This window comes from Prionailurus viverrinus, chromosome B4, assembly GCF_022837055.1.
Source record: "Prionailurus viverrinus isolate Anna chromosome B4, UM_Priviv_1.0, whole genome shotgun sequence".
In the NCBI taxonomy this organism is placed as follows: domain Eukaryota; kingdom Metazoa; phylum Chordata; class Mammalia; order Carnivora; family Felidae; genus Prionailurus; species Prionailurus viverrinus.
The window spans coordinates 59560432-59582913 of record NC_062567.1 but is presented as its reverse complement, the minus strand read 5'-3'; the positions used below and the strand labels follow the sequence as shown (position 1 = coordinate 59582913).

The 22482-nt window shown below is 39.9% G+C and overlaps 1 protein-coding gene across 1 annotated transcript in view; it reads left to right on the top strand.

The window, feature by feature from the left end:
* Positions 1–22482, top strand: part of OVCH1 (ovochymase 1) — a 63814-nt gene that overhangs the window by 14522 nt on the left and 26810 nt on the right. The window contains exons 10-16 of the mRNA XM_047867284.1: positions 5483–5616; positions 6804–6944; positions 7048–7178; positions 8139–8232; positions 9751–9879; positions 11938–12012; positions 12949–13129. Coding sequence (XP_047723240.1) covers positions 5483–5616; positions 6804–6944; positions 7048–7178; positions 8139–8232; positions 9751–9879; positions 11938–12012; positions 12949–13129 — 885 coding nt within the window. The remainder of the gene's footprint in view (positions 1–5482; positions 5617–6803; positions 6945–7047; positions 7179–8138; positions 8233–9750; positions 9880–11937; positions 12013–12948; positions 13130–22482) is intronic.

Here is a 22482-nt window from a genome sequence, read left to right as displayed (position 1 = left end):
TATAGAAAGGAAATAATGTGGCTTAATTTCAGCCAATATTTAAAAGGCTTAAAAGTCTAAGTTGAGGAGCACCTGGGTGGCTCAGTTGGTTTAGTGTCTGAATCTTGATTTCAGTTCAGATCATAATCCCAGGGTCATGAGACCAGGCCCTGCATTGGGCTCTGTACTGAGAATGGAAGCTGCTTATGATTCCCCTTCTCTCCCCCCTTTCCCCAGGTTGTATGCACACTGTATCTCTAAAATAAAATTTTAAAAAGTCCAAGTTGACTTTCTGTGTGTCAACCTAGTAATGTAATACCAATAAAGGCTTTGCCATTTTTGCTTAAACTTTGAGGAAAATAGCATCTAGAATAAGAGTGAGAGTCCTATTTTATTAGAGTCCTGGGCAGGGGCATTGGGAGGGGTCTCCAGGTACAATCTTTAGAAAGAGGCATTGATAAGCTAGAAATTATCTGAAGGACAATGGCTAACATGGAAAGAAATTTGGAATGATATCTTGGGAGATATGGTAGAAGGAACCAGGAATGGTTTTGATGCAAAGAAGACTTGAGAGGAGGAAGGAACTGTCTTGTCTGAGGATCCACTACAGAAGCAGAATTGGACTTGCTCCAGTGAAGTGCAGAGCTGAGAATAAGGAGCTGGAAGGTTAGGAGAAAGCAGATTTCAATCCAATATAAGGTAGTTTCTTTTTTTTTTTTTTTAATTTATATCATTCATTTGGGGGAGGGAGGGGCAGAGAGAGAGAAGGAGAGAGAGAATCCCAAGCAGGTTCTGCACTGTTAGCATGCAGTTTGATGTGGGGCTCAATCCCACAAACCACGAAATCATGGCCTGAGCCAATATCAAGAGTCAGACGCTTAACTGACTGAGCTACTCAGGCACCCTGCAATAGAAGGTAGTTTCTAATGGCCTTCCTCAGGAGTAATGAATTTCCTTTATAAGTAGATATTTGAGAAAAGCATGGATGGTTATCAGTGAAGTTGTAGAAAGCATTTGTACATTGGGCTAAGAGACATGCAGATGACAGCCAATTTACCCTCAAGCAAAGAGAACCTGTGATTCAACTTAGACAATGAAATATTGAAGATATTTCTGCAGGAAAGACTTTCAAGGCAAAAACGGTTGTTATCAGTGTTAGATATTGCAGAAGGCAAAATGAGGTGAGATAAAATGCCATTGGATATGGCAGCTAATTGAGTAGAATTGTAGGATCAGGAGCTATATTCATAACTGGCTGAGTGGTTGTTGAAGACTTGGTATCTTTCCTTCATCAAATAGTCAAAACATTTTTATCAAAGCTTTAAGATGTGCCAAGCACTGTTTCAGGTGCTAGAAATAAAGCAGTGAATGAAACAGACAGAAATGCTTCCTTTGGAGATGAGTTGGAAAATGGAGAACATGGGTAATACAAATAACGTTATAAATAATAGTAGGAGGTGATAAGCGCTATGCAGAAAACCATAGCAAGAAGGTGGGATGGTTGTGCAATATTAGAGAAGTTGCTCAGGAAAAGCCTAATCGTAAGGATGATATTTGAACAAAGACTTGAATAAGATGTGGGAGGGAATCATATGGTCATCTTGGGAAGGAACATTCTTTGCAGAAGGAATGGCATATGTGAGGCAGGAAAATTTTTGGTATATCTGGGGAACAGTAGAATCAAAGCACTAGAGCTAAGTGATGGGTGGAAATGGTCATGGTTAGCGTGGTCAGACTTAGAAGACATAAAAAGGACTTTTTTGAATTTTACTACAAGATGTATTGTCATTGGAGGACTTAGAGCAGACAAGGAACATGATCTGACACACTTAAAAAGGATCACTTTGGTTGTTTCATTGAAAATAGACCATAGGGGCACCTGCATGGCTCGGTCAGTTGAGCGTCCAACTCTTGATTTCAGCTCAGGGCATGATCTCATGGTTCATGAGTTCAAATCCTGCATTGGGTTCTGCAATGGCCCTACAGATTCTGCTTGGAATTCTCTCCCTGTCTCTCTGCCACTCCCCTGCTTGTGCACGCATGCTCTCTAAATAAATAAATAAACTTAAAAAAAAAAAAAAGAAAATAGACTCTGGAAGGGAAAGACCAAGAGCTGAGCCCTGTTAGTGTCATTGGTATTGACACCAATAATCCAGGTAAGCATGATGGCTTGGAACCAGGTTTGCAATAGTAGAGGAGGTGAAAAGTGATAGAACCACAGGATTTGATAGTGAGTTGAAAATGTGGGTTGTAAGAGAGAGAGAGAGCCTTATAATTAACATGAGGGTTTTTGACCTGTAGGAGGCATGGGAGTGAGGGTTTGCTGCCCTTGTTTCAGATGAGGAGACAGTTAACAGTGAAGGGAAAGAGGAAGACAGGACAGTGGCTTTTGGATAGTAGGACAGGTTTCAAGAGAAGCAGGGTTTTTGTTGTTGTTGTTGTTGTTGTGTTGGGGTGGGTGGGTTAGGCTTAACTGTGCTTATGAGCAGAAGAAAGAGTAAGATGAGTCAAGAGAAATGTATAAATACATGAAGGATGTTTCATGAGAACAGAACAGTTAAAGAAGATTTAGCTTTGGAAAAAATGAAGAATAATCACTTTCCTGAAAAAGCAACAACAACAACAACAAAATTCAGGTTACCTATAGGAAGGTTAAATGAATTTACACTAGATGTCTTCTTAGTAATTGTAAGGTTTTAGCTGCTTCAAGTTTAGAGGATGAAGTTGAGATTAAATAGTTAAGATACTGGGGCGCCTGGGTGGCGCAGTCGGTTAAGCGCCAACTTCAGCCAGGTCACGATCTCGCGGTCCGTGAGTTTGAGCCCCGCGTCAGGCTCTGGGCTGATGGCTCAGAGCCTGGAGCCTGTTTCCGATTCTGTGTCTCCCTCTCTCACTGCCCCTCCCCCGTTCATGCTCTGTCTCTCTCTGTCCCAAAAATAAATAAACGTTGAAAAAAAAATTTTGAAAAAAAAATAGTTAAGATACTTAATAGCATGTAAGGACTAAAATGAATCAACCAGAGATTAATGGGAAGCCTTTCAGCAACTTTACAACTCAGTATTAGCATGAATTGATACTGTATTTCAGCAAATCTAAAACAAACTGGTTGTAAAATTGTTATTTTATGTACTCAACAAAGAAATAAAAAATACCCCAGATCAGGAGATTTCAAATAAAGATGGGACACCAAAAGATGTATGTTCAGTGTAAGGCTAAACCAGGCACACGCCCACCCACGTGGAAAGCTACATGCGCCTACCTTGACACTGGTGTAGAGAGGGGTAAAAATCTGCTCTGAGATTTTGAATCACAAGCTAATACTTATGTAGTCTAAAATTCCCACCACCCGTATATTCTGAAACACCTGAAAATAACGTAAGTAGCATGCAGTTGATAGTGCACCTGGGTGACTGGCCAGAGATCATTCCTCTCTGCAAGAACTGTGTCCATCTAAGTCTAAAAGAATTAATTGTAAGACTATACTGTAAGAACCTTCTGATTCTGGAATGTTCCAATGTGGAGGAAAAAACATGTGCCTTAGAAATGTAATGCGATACGGAATCAATCTGCATCTTAGTGATTTCTCCATTATGCTAAGCAGCCTTGAGAATGGTAGAAGGATTAATTGAAGATGGAGTTAATTAACTAATGTTAAGATAGAAACAAATAATGTGAAGAAGGAGCAAGGAGTTACACAGTTCCTCCAAGCCTATCTTTATTCTGCTGGGTGGTACCTAGATTCTGAGACCTGGCAGATAAGGACACTCAGGTCATCTCTCCCCTTCCATGCCTGTGGGAGACATTGCATTTCTAAGAGCCTAGAACAGTGCCTGGCATATAATAATGCTCAATAAACATTTGAATAGGTAAATCAAGGCTTAATTTTGGTAATCCTCTCTCACTTAGCTTGATTAGACCTCAGAATCCTTTGCAACACAGCAGTCACTAAAAACAAACCAGGTTGGCATATGATTTGAAATCTGTTTTCTATCACTGAGGTAGGGATTTTGAGGTAGACAATAATTTGATGAACAGGAGAAAGTACTTGCCTTTGAAGCCATAAAGCCCAACCTATATTTCCTATTATGTGTGAGGTGTGATGAGTCTTTTAATATCATGACAGTTTTCTTATTTGGAATAAGGGGAATAATTTCTCCCTGCCCACTTCAGAGGGTCATAAAGAGCCTCAATAAGATGATAGATGTGGAGTGCTTTTTCAACTGAAGTGCCTAAAAAAGTGAGCTTTGTAATATTTTAGGCAGCTTATTGTTTTATAAATTGAAGTGCTTAAAGAGGGATTTTAATAATATTTAAGCAGCCTATTTTGACCTAGATGTTCAAGATGATGGACTTGAAAAAGTAAAGCAGGGAGTTTCTGGTTAAGAAGATTTTAGTAAGAATTGTTACATTTGGTTTTTGGAAACAGGGCATTAAAAAGATGGATAACTCCTACAGTCCTGAACACTTATTACTTAGAGGGCAGTGATACTGTTAAGAAGTCTAAGGCTGTTGATGGAGTGCCTGGGTGGCTCAGTCAATTAAGTTGTCTGACTCTTGGTTTTGGCTCAGGTCATGATCTCAAGGTTTTGTGGGTTCGAGCCCTGCATTGGGGTCTGTGCTGGCAGTGTGGAGCCTACTTGGGATTCTCTCCCTCTCTCTCTCTCTCTCTCTCTGCCCTTCCCCCACTCATGCTGTCTCTCTCTCTCTCTCAAAAATAAATAAACTTAAAAAAATTATGTAAAAAAAACACAACAAAAAAAGGTCTAAGTCTGAGAAAGACTGCCAAGTTTTAGAAAGAGGTTTGTTCTGACATGTCAGATTCCAGGTAAGAGTGCTTTGCAGCCCAATGAATGTGAGGCACAAAAGATGCTAAGGATTTACGGTCTGCTGGGGTTTCTTTTCTTTAATAATACGAATTCGTGTAGGAAAATAAAAGTAAAAGATTATGTGTTAAATTATGTAAGACTCCTTTCAAAATGTTTAGACATATTTCTAAAGATGTTAATAAAAGGTCACAGCTGACCTTACTGGGAGTTAGGGAGGTGACATTGCACCTGCAGGGACTGAGATCCAGGCTGACCTTGGAGGATGTGGCTGGTTAGAGTTAACATATGCAGCATGGTCAATCCATAATTCATGACCCATAATTTGACTTCTGGGTGAAAACTATGAATTTTCAATTAGGCTAATAAGTTAGAACAAAGAGGTGAATCTTAGGGTTTTCAATTTACAGATCAGAATCCTAGCATTTTATAACTGAATGAAATTTAAAGGGTGGTTTCCGGCCACTCTCTAATTAACACCTCTATTTGTTGGATAAATGCCAGCAATTTGAGCCTATCCAAATTATTCTTACATAAGGAACTTCCATTGCCTATTATCTTCTAATAGTCTTTATGATTTTTGTTACTGGTAAGTTATGAGCTAAAGCCCATATATTAGATCTTATTTGTCACACTTGACTGTCCCATTTATTATACTTTCTCCACCTTCCCCTGTCTAGCTTATGTATGTGGAAAATAATGGTACCAGAAGATAAAATTATCCTGATAAAATTTGCAAGCTTAGACATACAAAATCAAGTTGGTTGTGACCATGGCTATATATCTTTACAATCAAGCAATGGAGTGCTTATTAGTACGTATGTTACATTTATTTTTTCTTGTCATGTTAGAGTATCTGAACAACTGAAGGCGTGCAAAGGGACCTGAAGTTAGATATCTGCCATAGAACACTTTATATGCTGTCCCTTTCCTGAAGGGGCAGATGTGTGTGGTAAGAGAGGAACCAATGACTGGCATGTTGAGTGAGCTATTCCCTTCTCAGGTTGAGTAGCAGTTTTGAATGACATTGATCTCACAATTATCAGAAACTTCCTTTCAAGGCAACATCTATTTTGTTTTTTGGTTTTATCACAAAAGTGGGTGCCTGTTTGCCAAATTTGGTAAAGACAGGTAAGTAACTGGAAGAAAATGTAAACCATTAAAAATCCTACCACCTAGAGATAAATGCTGTTAACATTTTGGGGTACTGTATATTCATTTATACATAATAACTATACACATTGAACTTCACATTGTTTTATGATGTTCTTTTCTCCCATGACAATAGATCATTTCAGGTCATTTGTGGAATACCACTTATACACTATATAAGCATAATTGATAACTTTAATTGAAATATTATGTGTTAAGCATCTTGATAGAAGATCTCTAGAGCTGGTATAGACCTTGGTCTTCAGGTCTCCCTAGGCCAGTGATTAGGACAAATAGCTTGTTGCAAATCGACAGGATGCTGTAGATAAGGTATTGTGCTAAGGGTTATAATATTCATTGACTAAATGATTTCACATTCAGGCCTGCAATTTACCTAGGAACCATTCTTTCAACCAATCATTTGTTAAAAAATCAACTATGGGCCAGATATCATATCAAGTCCTACACATATGTGGAGTAAAAACAGTCTCTGCTCTAATGCAATTGCAGTCTGATAAGGTATCTAAACGTGTACCATAAAGTAGAAAATGACATGGTACAGGAAATGTGCTGTGGTGACTCAGAAAAGGTACCTCTTACTTCCGTGGGTATTTAGGACGGTTTATGAGAACTGGACTTTGAGTCAGGCCCTGAAGGATGAGTAGAATTTAGACATGTGAGATTGAGTTTGAAAAAGCACAGATACAGACAGTGTGGAAAAATTAAATTAACCAGTAAATAGTTTGGTGGGTTGAGAACACAGAGTTCCTGGAACATAGTATTAGGAAAAAAAATTAACAAGTTTGTGACATTTTTAGTAATGCTATTTCAATTTCTTTTCCTTTTAAGGTAAGGTCTGTGGAGATAAATTGCCTTCACCATTGCTGACTGAGACCAGTGAGGCCACAGTTACGTTTGTTTCTGATCCAGAAAACGGTGGCAGCAGCTTTGAGCTTACATTTACTGCTGTTCAGAAGAACTCAGAAGCTGGTATCTCAGATATTTAATTCCCTGATGTTTTTATATGATATGGGGATAAGGAAGAGGGAATGCCTTTGGCCATTCACTTTGGATTTCCCTGGCACTTCAACAGGTTCAGGCTGTGGGAGTGTAGCTGTATTGGTGGAAGAAGGGATGATTCACTCTGCCAGTTATCCTGACTCGTATCCCATGAATGTAAAGTGTCATTGGTTCATTCGTGCTCCGGAGAAACACATTATAAAGGTAAGCAGCTAAGGAAGATCTTTACTTCATTGAGAGCTTAGCTGTGTTGGTTAGGCAGAACTTGCTTCATCCTGGCTATGAAACTGCCATTATGACTAGGAGCTTCAGTTTGCTGCCATATATAAATATATCAACCTACATCTGGATCTATAAATGTGCTTTGAAAAGTTTGAGCAGTTTAAGAGAATACATCGAAAAGTAGGCCTCCTTCTCATCTAACACCCATCATACCTCCTAATGGCAAGTGAACACTAGAGTGTCCCTAGGGAGATCTCCTGAGCATTTAGAAACATGCATATGTTTACATTGCTTAGCAATGCTTTTTCTCCTTAAAAATATCTCAAAGATCTTTCCAAATGAGTCCACAGAGCACTTTTCATTAACTGCATACATTATATTGTGTGATATTCCATAATTTCTTTCTTTTTAATTTTTTAAATGTTTATTTATTTTTGAGAGAGACAGACCACAAGTGGGGAAGGAGCAGACAGACAGGGAGACACAGAATTGGAAGCAGGCTCCAGGCTCTGAGCTGTCAGCACAGAGCCCGACACGGGGCTCGAACTCACAAAGCATGAGATCATGACCTGAGCTGAAGCCGGACACTCAACCAGCTGACCCCGATATTCCATAATTTAAGTCAGGTCCCAATAATATACACTTAGTGGGTTTCCAGTCTTTGCCCTTACTAGCAGTGCTAGTACATTCTTGTGTCCATGTATTTGGGCACATGTGGATGTATGTGATTGCCAGGAGCGGACTTTCTGTGTCAAAGGATTTGTGCATTTAAACCTCATAGTCATTGCCAAATTGCTCTCCAAAGAGGCTGCAATTACTTACACTTCTATCAATAGAATAGGAGGGGTAACTGCCAGCCTTTTCATGTTCAGAGGGAAGCTTTTAAAGTTCATCTCTTCTCTTCCTTGACCATTTCTCTGGTTATGTTTCTAATTTGCACAGTTGGAATTTGAGGACTTTATCACTGAATTTAGCCCAAACTGTATTTATGATGCTGTTGTGATTTATGGTGATCCTGAAGAGGAGCACGAGTTAGGTGGGTAACATTCCATCTGTAAAGAACAAGAGTAGTTGTAGCACTGACTGGCCTCCTTGGGTGACACAAAGTTGAATGAGAATAAGGATTTCTTATTCTGGAAACTCACGTGTCAAAAAACTTTAGCTTTAACCGATGAGCCAACAATGGATTCACCAGGAAGATTAAGAAAAATTTTGTTTTAATGTTTATTCATTTTTGAGAAAGAGAAGGATCATGAGACGGGGGAGGGGCAGAGAGAGAGGGAGACACAGAATCCCAAGCTGTCAGCTCAGAGCCTGACACCAGGCTCGAACCCACAAGGTTTGAGATCAGGTATGAGATCATGACCTGAGCCAAAGTTGGACGCTAAACCGACTGAGCTACCCAGGTGCTGCCCCACCAGTAAGATTTTTTTTTAATGTTTATTTATTTTTGAAAGAGAGAGAGAGAGACAGAGAGACAGAGAGACAGAGAGAGAGAGACAGCATACGAGTGTGGGAAGGGCAGAGAGAGAAGGAGACACAGAATCCAAAGCAGGTTCCAGGCTCTGAGCTGTCAGCACAGAGCCCAACGTGGGGCTTGAACCCGCAAGATGTGAGATCATGACCTGAGCTGAAGTCAGACACTTAACCGACTGAGCCACCCAGGCACCTCTCACCAGTAAGATTTTTAATAGAAACATGTAAAATTTGGAGAATGTTTCAGAATATTTGGAAGGTGAATGTGAAGTCCCAGGGAAAAAGGAAATAGTAACATTGAATACATTTTTGGCAGTTACTGAAGGTAATTTTTTAAACTCCTTTTTGTATTAAAAAGTAACCAAAAAAAGTAACTGAAAAGTATAGTAACCAAAAAAAGCAACCAAAAGTAACCAAAGTAACCAAAACTATAGTTTCTACTTGAATCTTAAAAGTTAATTTTTGAAAACCTCAAATATATTTTCCATTTTGACCTACCAATTTACTTAGTATAAGAAGTTATCTCTTCCAGCTCTGCAGCCACTCCCTTAATATACCTATTATTTGTCCCTTAGTTAGATGTCACTGTGGGTTTGAGACCCAGGAATATAGGTGGGTTGGGAATGTTTGGATATTCAGGGCAGCTGAGTGGAGGCACAATCCCCCTCATCCAGCTGAATAGGATCTGTATAGAGTGGGCTTCAAGTGAAGCAGATTTCAGGTGTTACTTACATAAAGCATAGCCACCTTCCCTTTGAAAGGAGGATACAAAGTTTGGGATTTTCTTTAACTCGCCCCTTCGCACTGTGTACATTAAAAGTCAATTGACATTTCTATGCATGCTAAAAATCAGATGTCTTTTCTCTATCTGTAGAGTGTTTTTCTATGAGATAAAATTACAACACATAGTTATCTTGAAACTAGTGTTTCACTCCCACATACAATGGAAAAGTGTGCCTACAAACCAAAGTTGAAGAAAACCAGAATTGCTGGGAAAAAATTAGATAATGTTCTACCTCTGTTTTCTGACTTAAAAATTTTTGTAACTGTAAATCAAACTTTCCTAAAACTTTTACAGCTAAACTTTGTGGGATCTTAAACCCTACTCCAATATTCAGTCCTCATAATATGCTGGTGATTCATTTTAAAAGTGATGGTGAAAATAACTTCCGAGGCTTCAAGGCTAGTTTCACCTTTTTGCTCTCAGGTGAGGATAAGCACTAGCACGGTAATTGTTTTTGCTTGTGAAAATAGTTATACGGAAGATCACTTAGCCATGTTTACCTGAATTTAGGGTGCTTGAAACACCTTGGTGACAAAATATAAATGCAGATTCCTGGGACTCCTGGGTGGCTCGGTTGGTTATGCATCTGACTCTTGATCTTAGCTCAGGTCTTGATCTCAGGGTCATGGGCATAAAGCCTACTTTAAAAAACATTTTTTTCATGTTTATTTATATGAGAGAAAGAGAGTGGCAGAGTGTAAGCAGGAGAGGGTAAGAGAGAGAGGGAGACACAGAATCCAAAGGAGGCTCCAGGCTCTGAGCTATCAGCACAGAGACCAGCGCAGGGCTTGAACTCACAGACCGCGAGATCATGACCTGAACCAAAATCGGACGCTCAACCTACTGAGCCACCCAGGTGCCCCAAAACATGCAGGTTTCTGGGGCATCTGGGTGGCTCAGTTGGTTGACCATCTGACTTCAGCTCAGGTCATGATCTCACAGTTCATAGGTTCCAGCCCCTCATCGGGCTCTGTGCTGACAGCTCAGAGCCTGGAGCTTTCTTCAGGTTCTGTGTCTCCCTCTCTCTCTGCCCCACCCCTGCTCACTCTCTGTTTCTCTCTCGAAATTAAATAAACATTAAAAAAATTTTTAACTGCAGATTCCTGTGCCCACTCCTGAAGATTTATGTTCTGTAGATCTGTGATGGGGCCCAGGAATCTGTGCTTTAACAAGAACCTCTGGTGAAGCTAAGAAACTACATCCACTCAATGATCAAAAAACACTTTAAGCACCTTATATCAAAAGTAGATAATTTAGATTAGAGAATGCAATTCAGAAATGAGATTGACTGTCTCTGTTTTGGGACATTTCAGGGTTTTGAAGGATTTATAGTTTTCTAGCCATTCTAGAAAATAAAGCAGCCTTTACTAAGATGGAAGGAATATCATTCCTTAAAGACCCTAGTGTGGAAAAGAATGGGTGATGTATAAAAAACTACAAATAATTTGGCAGTGTTCAAGTTTTGGAATGTTAGAAGAGGCAAGAGTCGTATCATGATGGATTCAGGGCATTCAGTTTTAGGTACCAGAGTGATAGGATAGCCAGCTAACATTTGTTGATAACTTGCTCTGTACCAAGTATAGACTAAACATTTCACATGCATTACCACATTTATTCCTCCTTACAAACCTAAGAGGCTTATACAATGCTCTCCTTTTCACAGATGAAGGAAGAAAGTTCAGAGAGGTTAAGTAGCTTTCCCAAAGATGCATAACTGCCAAGAGGCGGAGCCAGAACTCAAACGTTGGTAGTAATGTGGAAGATAGAGACAAAGATTAGGCAGAGATTAGTGAATTTACAAGGAGAGTAGTGAATAAATCGTTGTAAGAATTTATTTTAGGTGTAGTCCTTGATCAGATATGTTGTGGCAAAGGTGATATATAAAGTAGAAAAATTCCAGCATGATTCTGAGGACTCTAGCTTGAGTGGCTAGGTGGATGGTAGAGCCACTAAATGGTACAGGGAAACATAAGACCGTGTTGACTCTTGAAATCAATTGGTTTCACTTGAGGCAAGTGGATTTGTATGAGCTTGTGGGAGTCCAGATGAATATAGCTAGCATATTCTACATCTAGAATTCAGAAAAGAGACTTAAGAGAGAAATGTGGAAGTCATATATATGCAAATGAATAGTAATAGGGTTATGAACTGTACCTTGTGGAGTATCTTGCAGGCTGGAGGATAGGATCTTGAAAAAAAGACTGAGATTGAGAAGAGATGGTCGTAGATTTTTTGAGAAAATCAAGAGAGTAATTTAATGAGGCCAAAGAAGGAAGAAATGCTTAAAAGGGTCAAGATACACTAGGAATTTAAGAAAAATATAACCAATCACATCTATGGGATCTGGCATTTAGCACTGGAAAGATTGCAGTAGTGAAATCAACATGAGAGTGGTTTTATGACTGACCAGGATAAGCAAGCAGGGTCAGCTAGTGTAGACGACTTTAAATATTTTCAATTAAAAAAATGTTTTCTCTGTAGACTCTTCAAACCAAGTTGGATTGACATCACCTCCCCAAACCAATCTTGTATCTTCTGCAAAACTTATTCCATATGGTGAGTTGATGGTCATGTAGTTACTACCCGTTTAATCTTTCTTCTTTGGAAAGCCTCATTTTACATTTATATAACTCTACAATGAAGAAGAATGAGTTTTACATTTAGGTCCATGAAACTTCCAGAATTTTTTTGGGGTTTGCATATACACATATAAATAGAGGGAAGAAGAAATAAGCTTTATGATTAGAAGAAAAGGGTGCAGAGAGTAATTCTTTGTCCTCATTTGCACCTGTGCAAACTTGATATTTAAAATATCTTCCTAGAATCCATATTTAATATGATTATGCATTTTGAGGCAAAGGGAGAAAACAAAGTTTTTTGTTTCATTTTAGCACACACTGGCAACTTTTAACTTACTTGTAATCCGAAGTATCTGGTCAAAAATTATGATCTTTCATTGTTCTATATGCATGTATTCAATATGGCCTAGATGGGCTATAATAGAAAGTTGTACAGGGACCTGTAATAGGAGAAAATGCCACGAGAGAGAGAAGAAACAAGGATATGTATGAAGAACTTTATATGCTCTGTTAACAACAACAACAACAACAACAACAACAAAAATAACCCATCCCAGTACAATGTAAGTTCCATGACAGCCAAGACTTTTGTCTATTCTATTCACTGATAGATCAGCGACACCTAAAACATCACTATCGAGAACATTGCCTGGCAGTACCAACCACTAAAATTATTTATTGAATGAATGAGTAAATATTACTCTGTAGGCCAGTAACTAAAAACCTAATTGCTTAGCAGAGTTACCAAGGCAAGCTTTTAAAATCAGATTCCTCAGAGGTGGATGTTAGGGAGTTGATATCTCTGTAAAGCTCATCTGATATTTGGAAATTACTACTGTCAGCTATTGGAGGAGGTGTATGTTCTTTCTTATTTCAGTTGGATAGGTCATTAATTTCATCCTCTCTGCTATAGGTATCTGTGGCATCCCTCCATTTAGTCTCCAGTGGCTTTCCAGAAGAACTGTAGTGGGGGAGGAAGCCTGTCCCCACTGTTGGCCATGGCAGGTGGGTGTGAGGTTTCAAGGCAGTCACCAGTGTGGAGGTGCCATCCTCAACCCAACCTGGATTCTCACTGCAGCCCATTGTGTGCAATCGTGAGTGAAACTGATGATATTTTAATAACGTACTTAGCATGTATTTATGGCCATGCCTAGGGTAGAAGTATAATTATCGAATAAAGTCATCCAGACTAATTCTAAAGCAGGAATCTTTCAAAGACTTTCTATACAGCCGTTTCCTCTACTTAAACAATGTCAGTGAGGAAAATGTTGATCAAATCTTGAAATTGCTCATCTCATTTATGGCAATCTCTGATTATTATGTTGAGCACACGTCTGTTTCTCTTTAGCAGAAACCTATTGGTCTAAATTTACTGGAGCTCTCGAAAACAAAAACTTAGTCTGCTTCTTCTTTCACATAACAGTGTCCCCTATACTTGAAGATCTCTCTCACATTGCCCCTTAATTTCATCTTTAAGCCAGGGCTCATCATTCTGTTGTTTGTCAGTAATTCCAGATACCTTGCCATGTGGTACAACTTCCTCTGGATTGATTTAGTGTTGTTTTTCTTAAAATATCGTCCAAATAGTGGAGAGCACAGTAGGGTAATCTACCACGTTGGTCACTGGACTACCAATGAACTAAAATTTTGCTTAACATTTTCAGGGTTTTTAAATTGTGAATTATGCCATGATATGAAAAACTGCACATGACACATATGTGGTCTAAAGAATAGTAAATGTACATATGTGTCCTTGCCACCCAGTTTAGGAAGACTCTTTACACTTCTTAAGACCCCCTAGGACCCCTGCCAAGAGGAAGACACTATGCTAAATTTTGTATTTATGATACTGATGGGTTTTTTTTAAATTTTAACATCTGTGAGTCCCTAAAACTAGTACATTGTTTGGTTTTTCTTGGTTTTGATAATGTAAAAGAATTGTAGTTTCTATTTTACTGTGAATTGCTCTTATCTTAATGGTATATAGATAAGCTAGGTGCCTTTGTATAACTGTAATTAATTCATTTTCCTTCCAAAATAAAGTCACTTGTTGGTGACTTCTAGACATGGGTAGTTTTTTTTTTTTTAATTTTTAATTTTTTATTTAAACTCCTCAGATGGGTGACTCAGTAGGTTGAGCATCTGACTCTTTTTTTTTTTTCTGAAATTTATTGACAAATTGGTTTCCATACAACACCCAGTGCTCATCCCAAATGTGCCCTCTTCAATACCCATCACCCACCCTCTCCTCCCTCCCACCCCCCATCAACCCTCAGTTTGTTCTCAGTTTTTAACAGTCTCTTATGCTTTGGCTCTCTCCCATTCTAACCTCTTTTTTTTTTTTTTTCCTTCCCCTCCCCCATGGGTTCCTGTTAAGGTTCTCAGGATCCACATAAGAGTGAAACTATATGGTATCTGTCTTTCTCTGTATGGCTTATTTCACTTAGCATCACACTCTCCAGTTCCATCCACGTTGCTACAAAAGGCCCTATTTCATTTTTTCTCATTGCCACGTAATATTCCATTGTGTATATAAACCACAATTTCTTTATCCATTCATCAGTTGATGGACCTTTAGGCTCTTTCCATAGTTTGGCTATTGTTGAGAGTGCTGCTATGAACATTGGGGTACAAGTGGCCCTATCCATCAGTGCTCCTGTATCCCTTGGATAAATTCCTAACAGTGCTATTGCTGGGTCATAGGGTAGGTCTATTTTTAATTTTCTGAGGAACCTCCACACTGCTTTCCAGAGCGGCTGCACCAATTTGCATTCCCACCAACAGTGCAAGAGTGTTCCCGTTTCTCCACATCCTCTCCAGCATCTATAGTCTCCTGATTTGTTCATTTTGGCCACTCTGACTGGCGTGAGGTGATACCTGAGTGTGGTTTTGATTTGTATTTCCCTGATAAGGAGTGACGCTGAACATCTTTTCATGTGCCTGTTGGCCATCCGGATGTCTTCTTTAGAGAAGTGTCTATTCATGTTTTCTGCCCATTTCTTCACTGGGTTATTTGTTTTTTGGGTGTGGAGTTTGGTGAGCTTTTTATAGATTTTGGATACTAGCCCTTTGTCCGATATGTCATTTGCGAATATCTTTTCCCATTCCGTTGGTTGCCTTTTAGTTTTGTTGGTTGTTTCCTTTGCTGTGCAGAAGCCTTTTATCTTCATAAGGTCCCAGTAATTCACTTTTGCTTTTAATTCCCTTGCCTTTGGGGATGTGTCGAGTAAGAGATTGCTATGGCTGAGGTCAGAGAGGTCTTTTCCTGCTTTCTCCTCTAGGGTTTTGATGGTTTCCTGTCTCACATTTAGGTCCTTTATCCATTTTGAGTTTATTTTTGTGAATGGTGTGAGAAAGTGGTCTAGTTTCAACCTTCTGCATGTTGCTGTCCAGTTCTCCCAGCACCATTTGTTAAAGAGGCTGTCTTTTTTCCATTGGATGTTCTTTCCTGCTTTGTCAAAGATGAGTTGGCCATACGTTTGTGGGTCTAGTTCTGGGGTTTCTATTCTATTCCATTGGTCTATGTGTCTGTTTTGGTGCCAATACCATGCTGTCTTGATGATGACAGCTTTGTAGTAGAGGCTAAAGTCTGGGATTGTGATGCCTCCTGCTTTGGTCGTCTTCTTCAAAATTCCTTTGGCTATTCGGGGCCTTTTGTGGTTCCATATGAATTTTAGGATTGCTTGTTCTAGTTTCGAGAAGAATGCTGGTGCAATTTTGATTGGGATTGCATTGAATGTGTAGATACCTTTGGGTAGTATTGACATTTTGACAATATTTATTTTTCCAATCCATGAGCAGGGAATGTCTTTCCATTTCTTTAAATCTTCTTCAATTTCCTTCATAAGCTTTCTATAGTTTTCAGCATACAGATCCTTTACATCTTTGGTTAGATTTATTCCTAGGTATTTTATGCTTCTTGGTGCAATTGTGAATGGGATCAGTTTCTTTATTTGTCTTTCTGTTGCTTCATTGTTAGTGTATAAGAATGCAACTGATTTCTGTACATTGATTTTGTATCCTGCAACTTTGCTGAATTCCTGTATCAGTTCTAGCAGACTTTTGGTGGAGTCTATCGGATTTTCCATGTATAATATCATGTCATCTGCAAAAAGCGAAAGCTTGACTTCATCTTTGCCAATTTTGATGCCTTTGATTTCCTTTTGTTGTCTGATTGCTGATGCTAGAACTTCCAGCACTATGTTAAACAGCAGCGGTGAGAGTGGGCATCCTTGTCGTGTTCCTGATCTCAGGGAAAAAGCTCTCAGTTTTTCCCCGTTGAGGATGATGTTAGCTGTGGGCTTTTCATAAATGGCTTTTATGATCTTTAAGTATGTTCCTTCTATCCCGACTTTCTCAAGAGTTTTTATTAAGAAAGGGTGCTGGATTTTGTCGAAGGCCTTTTCTGCATCGATTGACAGGATCATATGGTTCTTCTCTCTTTTTTTGTTAATGTGATGTATCACGTTGATTGATTTGCGAATGTTGAACCAGCCCTGCATCCCAGGAATGAATCCCACTTGATCATGGTGAATAATTCTTTTTATATGCCGTTGAATTCGATTTGCTAGTATCTTATTGAGAATTTTTGCATCCATATTCATCAGGGATATTGGCCTGTAGTTCTCTTTTTTTACTGGGTCTCTGTCTGGTTTAGGAATCAAAGTAATACTGGCTTCATAGAATGAGTCTGGAAGTTTTCCTTCCCTTTCTATTTCTTGGAATAGCTTGAGAAGGATAGGTATTATCTCTGCTTTAAACGTCTGGTAGAACTCCCCTGGGAAGCCATCTGGTCCTGGACTCTTATTTGTTGGGAGATTTTTGATAACCGATTCAATTTCTTCGCTGGTTATGGGTCTGTTCAAGATTTCTATTTCCTCCTGATTGAGTTTTGGAAGAGTGTGGGTGTTCAGGAATTTGTCCATTTCTTCCAGGTTGTCCAATTTGTTGGCATATAAGTTTTCATAGTATTCCCTGATAATTGTTTGTATCTCTGAGGGATTGGTTGTAATAATTCCATTTTCATTCATGATTTTATCTATTTGGGTCATCTCCCTTTTCTTTTTGAGAAGCCTGGCTAGAGGTTTGTCAATTTTGTTTATTTTTTCAAAAAACCAACTCTTGGTTTCGTTGATCTGCTCTACAGTTTTTTTAGTTTCTATATTGTTTATTTCTGCTCTGATCTTTATTATTTCTCTTCTTCTGTTGGGCTTAGGCTGCCTTTGCTGTTCTGCTTCTAGTTCCTTTAGGTGTGCTGTTAGATTTTGTATTTGGGATTTTTCTTGTTTCTTGAGATAGGCCTGGATTGCAATGTATTTTCCTCTCAGGACTGCCTTTGCTGCGTCCCAAAGCGTTTGGATTGTTGTATTTTCATTTTCGTTTGTTTCCATATATTTTTTAATTTCTTCTCTAATTGCCTGGTTGACCCACTCATTCGTTAGTAGGGTGTTCTTTAACCTCCATGCTTTTGGAGGTTTTCCAGACTTTTTTCTGTGGTTGATTTCAAGCTTCATAGCATTGTGGTCTGAAAGTAAGCATGGTATAATTTCAATTCTTGTAAACTTATGAAGGGCTGTTTTGTGACCCAGTATATGATCTATCTTGGAGAATGTTCCATGTGCACTCGAGAAGAAAGTATATTCTGTTGCTTTGGGATGCAGAGTTCTAAATATATCTGTCAAGTCCATCTGATCCAATGTCTCATTCAGGGCCCTTGTTTCTTTATTGACCGTGTGTCTAGATGATCTATCCATTTCTGTAAGTGGTGTATTAAAGTCCCCTGCAATTACCACATTCTTATCAATAAGGTTGCTTATGTTTATGAGTAATTGTTTTATATATTTGGGGGATCCGGTATTCGGTGCATAGACATTGATAATTGTTAGCTCTTCCTGATGGATAGACCCTGTAACTATTATATAATGTCCTTCTTCATCTCTTGTTACAGCCTTTAATTTAAAGTCTAGTTTGTCTGATATAAGTATGGCTACTCCAGCTTTCTTTTGGCTTCCAGTCGCATGATAAATAGTTCTCCATCCCCTCACTCTCAATCTAAAGGTGTCCTCCGGTCTAAAATGAGTCTCTTGTAGACAGCAAATAGATGGGTCTTGTTTTTTTATCCATTCTGATACCCTATGTCTTTTGGTTGGCGCATTTAATCCATTTACATTCAGTGTTATTATAGAAAGATACAGGTTTAGAGTCATTGTGATGTCTATATGTTTTATGCTTGTAGTGATGCCTCTGGTACTTTGTCTCACAGGGTCCCCCTTAGGATCTCTTGTAGGGCTGGTTTAGTGGTGACAAATTCCTTCAGTTTTTGTTTGTTTGGGAAGACCTTTATCTCTCCTTCTATTCTAAATGACAGACTTGCTGGATAAAGGATTCTTGGCTGCATATTTTTTCTGTCTAGCACCCTGAAAATCTCGTGCCAATTCTTTCTGGCCTGCCAAGTTTCAAAAGAGAGATCAGTCACGAGTCTTATAGGTCTCCCTTTATATGTGAGGGCATGTTTACCCCTTGCTGCTTTCAGAATTTTCTCTTTATCCTTGTATTTTGCCAGTTTCACTATGATATGTCGTGCAGAAGATCGATTCAAGTTACGTCTGAAGGGAGTTCTCTGTGCCTCTTGGATTTCAATGCCTTTTTCCTTCCCCAGTTCAGGGAAGTTCTCAGCTATGATTTCTTCAAGTACCCCTTCAGCCCCTTTCCCTCTCTCTTCTTCCTCTGGGATACCAATTATGCGTATATTATTTCTTTTTAGTGTATCACTTAATTCTCTAATTTTCCCCTCATACTCCTGGATTTTTTTATCTCTCTTTTTCTCAGCTTCCTCTTTTTCCATAACTTTATCTTCTAGTTCACCTATTCTCTCCTCTGCCTCTTCAAGCCGAGCTGTGGTGGTTTCCATTTTGTTATGCATTTCGTTTAAAGCGTTTTTCAGCTCCTCGTGACTGTTCCTTAGTCCCTTGATCTCTGTAGCAAGAGATTCTCTGCTGTCCTGTATACTGTTTTCAAGCCCAGCGATTAATTTTATGACTATTATTCTAAATTCACTTTCTGTTATATTATTTAAATCCTTTTTGATCAGCTCATTAGCTGTTGTTATTTCCTGGAGGTTCTTCTGAGGGGAGTTCTTCCGCTTGGTCATTTTGGATAGTCCCTGGCGTGGTGAGGACCTGCAGGGCACTTCCCCTGTGCTGTGGTGTATAACTGGAGTTGGTGGGCAGGGCCGCAGTCAGACCTGATGTCTGCCCCCAGCCCACCGCTGGGGCCACAGTCAGACTGGTGTGTGCCTTCTCTTCCCCTCTCCTAAGGGTGGGATTCACTGTGGGGTGGTGTGGCTCGTCTGGGCTACTTGCACCGTGCCAGGCTTGTGATGCTGGGGATCTGGCGTATTAGCTGGGGTGGGTAGGCAAGGTGCACGGGGGCAGGAGGGGCAGGCTTAGATCGCTTCTCCTTAGGTGATCCACTTCAGGAGGGGCCCTGTGGCAGTGGGAGGGAGTCAGATCCGCTGCCGGAGGTTTGGCTCCGCAGAAGCGCAGAGTTGGGTGTTTGCGCGGAGCAAGCAAGTTCCCTGGCAGGAACCGGTTCCCTTTGGGATTTCGGCTGGGGGATGGGCGGGGGAGATGGCGCTGGCGAGCGCCTTTGTGCCCCACCAAACTGAGCTCTGTTGTCAGGGGGCTCAGCAGCTCTCCCTCCCTTTGTCCTCCAGCCTTCCCGCTTTCCGAGCAGAGCTGTTAACTTATGACCTCCCAGACGCTAAGTCGCGCTTGCTGTCGGAACACAGTCCGCCCCGGCCCCTCCGCTTTTGCAAGCCAGACTCGGGGGCTCTGCTTGGCCGGCGAGCTGCCCCTCCGCCCCGGCTCCCTCCCGCCAGTCCGTGGAGCGCGCACCGCCTCGCCGCCCTTCCTACCCTCTTCCGTGGGCCTCTCGTCTGCGTTTGGCTCTGGCGACTCCGTTCTGCTAATCCTCTGGCGTTTTTCTAGGTTATTTAGGCAGGTGTAGATGGAATCTAAGTGATCAGCAGGACGTGCGGTGAGCCCAGCGTCCTCCTAAGCCGCCATCTTTAAATACTCTCGAGCATCTGACTCTTGATTTCAGCTCAGGTCATGATCTCATGGTTCATGGGTTCAAGCCCTGCATCAGGCCCTGTGCTGACAGTGCAATAGTCTGCTTAGGATTCTCTCTCTCTCTCTCTCTCTCTCTCTCTCTCTCTCTTTCTGCCCCTCTCCCTGCTCATGCACTTTTTCTCTTTCTCTCAAAATAAATAAACTTAAAAAAAAACCCTCTCATGATTCCAATGTACAGCCATGATGAAGAACCACTTCCTATCTATCTGACCCAAACTTGACCCTGCTTGCTCATAATGGGCCAGCCCCGTTCCTCAAACATGCTGCATTTCCTCTGTCCCAAGGTGTTTGTGGTTGCAGTTCCCTTTGCCATTCAGGATACCACATTACATTTAGTCAGCATGTCACGTAAGGCTACTCTTGGCTCTAAGTATCACAGACTTTCCTGGTTTTTGATGACCTTCCCAGTTTGGGGGAGTACTCATCTGTTATTTTGTAGAAGGTCCCTCAATTTGAATTTATCTGCTATTTCCTCATGGTTTTACTGGGATTATGGTTTTGGAAGAGGAAAACTACAGAAGTCATATGCCACTTGAGGCATTGGGTATTAAGCTTCACCTCCTGAGTGGAAAGTGTCTACATAAATTGTTTGAAATTTTTCTGTATGGGAGATATGTCTATTTTTCCTGATTTATTTGTTAAACAATGTATTTATATTGGTATGGATTCAGGGATATTTATTTGAAAATACTACAGGGGCACCTGGACGGCTCAGTTGGTTAAGCGTCTGACTTCAGCTCAGGTCATGATCTCTCCATTTGTGAGTGTGAGCCCCACATCGGGCTCTATGCTGAAAGCTTGGAGCCTGGAGCCTGCTTCAGTTTCTGTGTCTCCCTCTGTCTCTACCCCTCCCCCCCTTCTCACGCTCTCTCTAAAAAAAAAATAACATTAAAATACTACATATCTATTTTCTTGCTCAAATTGTTCCAGCTTTGACCAGTGTCAGCTCTTTCAGGGTCACCTCTTATTTTTTTGACATGCCCCTATCCATTTGTGACACTACAAAATGCTCCAGGTTTATCTGATGTATTCCCTCCTCAGTCCTAGAACCAGTCATTTCTCCAGTGTGCCCTGGTCTACTTTATTGGAGAATGGTATGAGAAATCAAAGTCTAAGTGGTGCGTGTACTAGTTGCTACTAGGGTGTTATTGCACTAGGTCCTCTCATCTGACAGAGCTAGGAAATATAGCTATGGTTACTAATCCATTCTGTAAATATAGCTATCTTTCTGTATCTATATTAAGCTAAACATGACTTCATGTGGATGTTTCCAACTCAGTCCAATACCATTCATTCTAGGCTTTCCATCCCTTGGAAATGCCCATTTTAAGTAATTCTATCAGAATTCATTTTTATGTATCATGGAAAAGAAGCCTCAATAGTAGCTGATTAATTAGTAACAATTAATGTCTTAGAAAAGACAAATATTAGTATTGAAGCTCGAGGCACAGACGACGTTTTGGCAGATTCCCTTGTCAACTAGTGTAGTCTGTTCTGGGAATTTATGTGATTAACCAGACACCTTGCAGCAAGATACAGACCATAGCAAGACCATTCTTCACAAAGGGGATATTCAAATTGATGAGTCATTTGAGATTAATAAACACAGTCAGCTGTAAATGTTTGTGAACCACTAAAGTTGACCACAAAAGGAATTTGTATGCAATTTCATTGGTGATTTCTTGATTTCTTAAAAAAAAAAAAAAAAAAAGGATTTTTATAATAGTAATGCTTGTGGATAAAGGCACTTAAAGTTATCAAGTAAAATCTAAATACTCTCTCCATTTCATGAATCCATTCCTCCTCTTTAGAAGTGATCAATACTAACAATGTTTTAATTATCTGATTTCCCACTAATATTTATTTTTTTAATCTGATTTATTATTTTTTTTAATTTACATCCAAATTAGCATATAGTGCAACAATGATTTCAGGAGTAGATTCCTTAATGCCCCTTACCCATTTAGCGCATCCCCCACTCCGACACCCCCTCCAGTAACCCTCTGTTTGTTCTCCATATTTATTAGTCTCTTATGCTTTGTCCCCCTCCCTGTTTTTATATTATTTTTGTTTCTCTTCCCTTATGTTCATCTGTTTTGTCTCCTAAAGTCCTTATATGAGTGAAGTCATATGATATTTGTCTTTCTCTAATTTCACTTAGCATAATACCCTCCAGTTCCATCCATGTAGTTGCAAATGGCAAGATTTCATTCTTTCTGATTGTTGAGTAATACTCCATTGTATTTATATACCACCTCTTCTTTATCCATTCATCCATCGATGGACATTTGGGGTCTTTCCATACTTTCGATAGT